General features: G+C 43.3%; 1 protein-coding gene across 1 annotated transcript; it reads right to left on the bottom strand.

Annotated features, from left to right (window-relative positions):
- Positions 1–292: 292 nt before the first annotated feature.
- Positions 293–4,580, bottom strand: LOC120686043. The gene is made up of 4 exons (XM_039968200.1): positions 4,186–4,580; positions 3,825–4,074; positions 1,866–2,043; positions 293–1,074 (listed from the first exon to the last, which is right to left on the bottom strand). Exons 1-4 carry the CDS (start codon positions 4,493–4,495, stop codon positions 661–663), a joined length of 1,152 nt encoding a protein of 383 aa, XP_039824134.1. The 5' UTR covers positions 4,496–4,580; the 3' UTR covers positions 293–660.
- Between the last annotated feature and the right edge of the window lie 2,806 nt (positions 4,581–7,386).

Raw genomic sequence — 7,386 nt, 5'->3', positions numbered from 1 at the left:
GGTAGAAGAAGGGTGATGCAAAGCTAGCCAGGTGACTTGATATGGGCACATACGGGCTGCCGTGGAAGCCTGCAAAATCAAACGGCGCCATGCGAGCTGCTGCATGTGCCCACGACAGACCCGCGACATCTGTCGCGGCTTTCGCGGATGCGGGGCAGGCAACCCGCACCCGCCCCACTTGCAACTTGAGGTACACGCTCAATCCTGTCCACATAGACGGTAGAAAACCTATAACCCTACCACGAAATCAAATGAAATGAACCATATACAAATTATTTTGCAAGACATAAGCTAATACGGCCAGAACTGCAGATGCCAACTTTCAGAGTCGCAGCGCCCATATCAAATGCATTTTCCTACATCAGCCATTGCAATAGGGTCAGTTAAGGCTTTCGCAGATATTCTTCCTCTAATTAATTGTTCAAAACATCAAACCTATTGTGCCAAATAGAAGTCATAGCGACAAATGCAGCTTTACCACGGTGATATCACAATCTCCTACTCACATCTATGTTCATACTGTCCAAAATAAAAAAAAAGGCGTACCGAGTGCCGTAGGCTTCCCGCACTGTGCGGGGTCTGGGGAAGGGTTGTTTTTAAGCCCCAAGCCTTACCCACACAAATGTGCAGAGGCTGGGGCTCGAACCCGGGACCTTCCGGTTACAGACGGTAGGCTCTACCGCTGCACCAGGCCCGCCCTTCTCCGACTCCAGATATTGCCATCAGTATATTCAGCATTACAACCTCATCGTCCATCTCCGACTTTGTGATAAGGATGGTTGCGCACTTGCGCAGCAAGGACCTTAGGGAGGCACATGTCTCTGCATCCAAGGGAGCATCCACGGCTACACAGAGTGCAAAAAGCCACAGGCAGTTATTCCTTGAGAGCGAGTCCAAACTCTGGATCATATCTATGTAGCTCCTTAGCGTCGCAGCTCTCGCAACTGCATCCATGTTGCGAAGCATTGTCAGTGTTGGTTCAGTCTGTGATTCCTTGCTGCTTACAGGTTTCGTGTAGTTTTTCATTCCACCAGATACAGATGGCTCATCAGAGCTGACAAGCTCGGAGAACACCTGATGAAAATAGTAAACATATAATATCAGCTGATGTTATAAAGAAGAGAATTATGCAGAATATGCACAAGTAAACAATCCTAATCATACAAATATCAAGTTTAGATCACCAAAGCTGATATCCAAGACCTTTAGGGGAGTTGTACAGCACTGCACATGCCGAGAAATAAAATGTTATAAAGGGCAACAATGATTTCACGCAACAGTGCGACGTGCTAATGTGGTTGTTAATCTGTTTTATGTGTATCTAATTTCTGGTGGCGGTTGAGTAGATAGTTCCACGCATCTTAACATACTAGTGCTAAAGTTGTTGGGTTGATGAGATTTAAACTACACTCTGCAGACAAAAGTTATAACTTATTCAAATGCACACTGCTTAGTTACAAAATGCCTGAAAGGAACACATCAAAACAGAGTAATGCCTACTGCTAATGTAACCAATGCATTCAGATTTTCAGGTTAATCATGTTCCAACACTTTCCATTCAAAGAATGAAGGATCCCCATTCATTCTACCATGAAAAAATAAAGGGAATGCATGTGACAAAATAGACAAATCATGCCAAGTTACATCTAAGCAAAAGTTTGCTCTTGCAATCTGAACAAACACAAGGGAAACACAGATACGTTTGTAATTGCACTAATCTTGTACCGCATATATTTGAAGGCTCAGAAAAATAGCAAAACACATCAATAAACACCATTTCACAAACTAGTGTTAATGTGTTTTGGGATGCTTGCACTTTTCATATGGAAAGCTAAATGTTTGAACAAAAACAAAAGATAGATTACCAGTCTGGTCTCAGAAAAATGGGTAAGAAATGCATCTTCCCATTGCTTTGATGCGCGCAAATCAGGTAAGCACATGGGTATGTCAGGAATTTCCGGCATATAAGGGGTTTGCTCCTTTCTAGCTGCACTCAAATCCACCTTGGCTACCTTCACTCTAGGGATTTGCCTAGCCTCCCACCTGTAAAATGATGAGTTCTTGGTCATGATGGAAGTAATAGTATTTTCATTTTTCAGATCAATGCCAACTGTTCGACAGCAGTAACAGTACTTCATAACACAGTGCGTTTCTGCTAGTGATCCACATAACTTTCAAATACAATTGAGTGACATATCTGACATGGAGCTTTCAGTTTCTTTGTTATTTTGATATGCATAGATAAGCCTATACATTGGACAGAATCATTAGGCTGACAGAGTGGAGGGTTGTACTCTAATTTTTGTCTGAATCATGCACATACATGATCAAACAAAAACTAGAATTTTGATGAATATATATACACACAAACTAAAATGTGTTTTTCAGCTTCAGAACATGTGATATATGAGCTAAATGACAAATAAAGCAAATCCTGCATATCCCCAGTACTGCAGACCATATATTGTCATTTGGTTTTGACGGAATCCATGACAGCATGAAAGAAAACTCCAGTTTCTTGGGAGCTGTGTAACAGGCTACTTAATGTTCTCAATCACCTAGCTACTCACAAAGTCTAACATACTGCAATTTACAATTGTTGAGACCACGAGAACCAAAATGCAAGCAAAAGAAGCAATGAAAATAATGACAGAAAAAAGATCAGGATAATCCACAGCCCATCAAGAACAACAGCATCACTAAAAACCAATCATTCTATATATCGGTATCTCCAGTTATAGTTGTAACTTAATAAATAACATAAACTATCACTACCTTGTAGATATAACATCAGTATTTGACCCAGGTTTTGATCTGTACCATCTAATGAAAATTTCAATATTTTCACCCTCTTGTTCCAACTAGCAGGTTACAGTGGAGACATCACGGCTTCATGACATGGATAGAATACCATACACTAAATCGCCACATTTTGTAACTCAGACAACTGCTGTAGGGATGAAGATTGATAGCCAAATATTGCATCACCAGTAGAGCAGAAAAGAGAAGGGACAAGCCAGTAACTGAGAATACCAAATATGTAAATATGATGTCCAAAATAATTTCATTTTGAACTCACAAATTCCAAAAGACGATTGAGCTCTTAGTTTTACAAAAACTAACCACCTCATTGACTCGAAATGTTTTTAATGTGTGTATTATGAAAGGTAACTGTTTACTTAGGTAATTGGAACATTTGTACAAAATTTGTTTGGCTATCTGGCTAAAAACATATACCCAACATGGAAGAAATATGCTGTCCTTCCTACTTGGCTACACATTGTTGGCTTCTGGTCTAGCTTCACACAGATGAACTGCCAGTACTAATTGGTAGACTGGGGAGATCCTATTTATACGAATAATTAGTCATTTTCACATATGTATCCTGTTTTCTAACCATTGGGTGATTCAAGTAAGCTTCACCAAAATGAACTGTTTCCTGGTCAACAAGGTTGGAGATATGCTAATAACTAAATATAACTATGCTGCAATTCTCATATGTTAAAAATGTTGAAGCCCAGGCAGATAAATCGATTAAGGAGAGGTTGACCGGTACTAAGATACTGGACATTCCCTTATTTGACCCTCAACCATAGAAAATGTTCATTCAGTAGCCACAAATATATATAGCCTCATCAATTAACCAGGTATTAGGGTGCTAGGATCAGGCAATGAGAGGCTTGTAGCCTTCTACCAATAATCATTAGTGAGGTTGACAACAGAATGCAAAAAGATGCACAGATGCAAACAGTATTACAGAACTTTGTTGGCTTCATAGTTCATAATACTGAGTAAATACTACGAATACCACATGTAAGGGATACCTGACACGCCGAAGATACTCAAAACCGTCAAGAGGCTCTCCAGACTGGAAATCAGGATCCCCGTCCACCGCAAATGCAGGCTTCAAAATGCCCTCATAGTCATCATCGCTGTCATCTTCACACTCCACATCTTCACCCTGCTCTTCAACTAATCCATACGCCACACCAGGGTCGTGAGCACCAGCCTCGAAGAAGTGCTCGTGAGAAACCCCCAAATCCCCATTTCTCCACGCACCAATCTCGAGCACACCTACACGAAGGATCACACAAGCAATCAAACCCGCAAGATCAAAAAAAAAATGTGACCTCTTTACGCCACTAGAATGATTTAATTTTGCAGAGATGATTAGAAGAACCGTACCAGACAACCGGGGCGCCGCCGCCGCCCTCTCTTCGCCCCACTTCCTCCCGGCCCCAGCGCCTCCCCCGCCCGCGGCCTTCCTCCCCTTGCTCCCCCTCCTGCTCCGAGGCTCCTCGTCTTCAGCGACGAGGAGACCGTCGTACTCGCCGGAGAAGCCGGCAGCGGCGAGGGCGGCGCGGACATTGGCCCACAACCGCACCTGCGCCTCCTCCGACGGGGCGCCCCTGAGCGCCTCGAGCTCCGGCCTCGCGTACGCTCTCTTCCTGCGCGCGGATCCCTCGTGGGCCGCCCCGGCTGCGGCGGCCGCCATGGCGAGGCGGAAAGTTCTGGAAGGTCCGAGCGGCGGGTGAGGGTTTGGGTTTAAGGCACGGTGGTGCGGGTGAGCAAGAGGAAAGAGATGGAGAACCTGATCCGCGTCAGCGGCCTGCGAGAAGCCTCTAATGCTGCGTCAACTGGGCCCGCGAGGATGGTGGGTCTAGCCGGAAACTAATAATGGGCCACAATGGGGACAGCACCAGAGAGAAATGAATGGACCTCAGCCTGCTCGCCAGCCAAATCCAGCTCACGTCGATTCCGTCAAAGTCATTCCCTCAAAAGAAGTAAGGGGGGCGTGAGCTGAAAAATTATGGATTCATCTACTTCTCACTCTATATCACTTCGTATTTCAAGTTTAACATATAAAATCATGGAGAGTCCACTACTACAGAATAGGCCTTTGTTCCAGGCCATTTGTCCCGACAGTCTTTGGCCCCGGGACAATATATGACTTTTGTCCCGGGTCCAACGGCTAGCCAGGCCAGCGGGGGACAGGGACCTTTTGTCCCGGCTGGAGGCACCAACGGGGACAAAAGGCCTTGGCCCCCCTTATCCCCTTCCCTCTCCCCCCGCCCGAGCCATTCAGCTCACTTGTTTCTTGCTGTTCTTGGCTCGGGAGAGAGGAGTTCTTGCTCATTTCTTCACCACATTTGTGAAGATCTTTGATTCCCCGTCCATCCATCGGCGCTAAAGGTTTGGGGCTTGTTTTTAGAATGAGTGTAGACACTTCATGTGATGTACATGTATATATGACCATATTGTGGATAGTTGATTTTTGTATTCATGAATGAATTAATGAAATGAGTATATTAGAATTTTTTGTATTATGAATGGATTATTTTGACACTCTAGTGATGTATTTATTCAGGCTCACATTGAAACCATCTAGAAGCTAAAAAAATCTTTATTTCGAAACAAGCATACGTCGTTAATCTCCATCCAACGGTAATGGCACTACCTTTCGGAGATACACGATGCGCTATAAGGACGTCGCGAATCGGTTGGTCGCATCACCAGCACTTCCGATTGATAAGAAAACAACATTTGACGCAGTCAGCATGGCCGTTGTTGTACTGAGATCATATCAACGAGCACGCTGTCTGTGTCAAGTGTTGTGCCTATTAATAGTAAATGTTGGTGCTGCGACTGACCGATTGGTGACATCCTTGTACCGCACCGTGTCCCCCCGAAAGACAGTGTCATCACCGCAGGGTTGAGGTTACTGACATATACATTTTCAGAAATAAAGGTTTATTTTTCTTCTAGAGGGTTCCTAGATATTGAAAAGAGTGTACTCCTGGAACTGAAGGGTGTCAAAGTAATTAGAAGTTCTTTCAATTAATTAGAGATTTCTTGAGGATTAATGATACATTTCGTCTTTTTTATATGATTTCATTGTTATTTGCAAGAATTATTAATCTGATCATTGTAATTGTAATAGTAAATAATTTTTGCATTGTAATGGTAAGAATTTATAATTTTGTGGAAAATAAAGGTATTTTTCAGTAAAATATGGCTTCAGCAGCTGGAGGAAGTGGCGCCGGTGGGGGTGATCGTTGTCCTTCTGGAGAGAAGGGCACAACTCGAGTAGGTCATCGGTCCAAAAAACCTAGTGCTTTTCATAGGGCAGCGCTCCGTTATTTGGAAAAAGAATATAGAGAATGCATGGCAAGGGGCGAGGAAACTCCGTTTGATCTTGAGGATTTATTGCGGCGTTACGGATCGTCACCACCAAACTCGGAGGTTTCAGCTCCGCCATCTTCATCTGCGCCAGCAAGAAATCCGTTAGAGCATTCTGCGTTCCAACGCAAAGACGGTTGAAAACCTATGTGTTGTTGTCCGAATTTTTAAGTTTCATGTATAGTACTGCTTTGTTAAGTTCCGTAATGGATTAAGTACACCTTTTAATTAATCAAGATGTATGATGGATATTGCATATCTTTTAATTATTCATGTTAGGTTACATTTAGTTTAATTTAGGTTTGATATATTTTATTTATTCGAAACGTGTAAAGAATTCAAATCGATTTATTTAAAATGCAGATGGACCGGCAATGGATGTACAACCCTGACCGACGTTCGAAAGAATTCATTGATGGCCTGCATTATTTTTTATCTGTGACTGAGGCAAACAATTAGAATGGTTTTATGTACTGCCCGTGTGTTCATTGCAACAATAACAAGGATTACTCATCTTCAAGAATCCTACACAGCCACATTTTCGCAAATGGTTTCATGGAGAAGTATGTTTGTCAGACGAAGCACGGAGAACAGGGGGTTACCATGGAAGACAATGAAGAAGAAGATTTTGACGACCACTTTCCCGGGAATGCTAGAATCGATGCATTCGATGACGATATTCCCATGGAAGAGCCCAAAGTAGATGTAGCAGAAAATGATCCCAGCGACGATCTGGGGCAGGCATTGCACAATGTGCAGGCAGACTGTGAGAGTGAAATGGAGAGGTTGAAGTTCCAGAAGTTGTTAGAGGACCACCATAAGTTGTTGTACCCAGATTGTCAAAATGGATTTTAGAAACTTGGCACCACATTGGAGTTGTTGCAATGGAAGGCGAAAAATGGTGTATCCGACAAGGGATTTAGTGAATTACTCAAACTTGTTAAAAAAAATTCCTAAGGACAACGATTTGCCTGCCACAATGTATGAAGCCAAACAACTTGTTTGCCCTTTAGGATTGGAAGTGCAAAAGATACATGCATGCCCCAATGACTGCATCCTCTACCGAGGCGAGTACGAGAATTTGGGTACATATCCCGTATGCAGTGCATTGCATTACAAGATTAGAAAAGATGATCCTGGAGATGTCGAGGGGGAGCCTCCCCGGAAGAGAGTTCCTGCGAAGGGCAAGCATTTCAAAGGCCAAGC

Source organism: Panicum virgatum, chromosome 8N, assembly GCF_016808335.1.
Source record: "Panicum virgatum strain AP13 chromosome 8N, P.virgatum_v5, whole genome shotgun sequence".
Taxonomy (NCBI): Eukaryota; Viridiplantae; Streptophyta; class Magnoliopsida; order Poales; family Poaceae; genus Panicum; species Panicum virgatum.
This window is presented reverse-complemented; position numbering and strand designations above follow the sequence as displayed.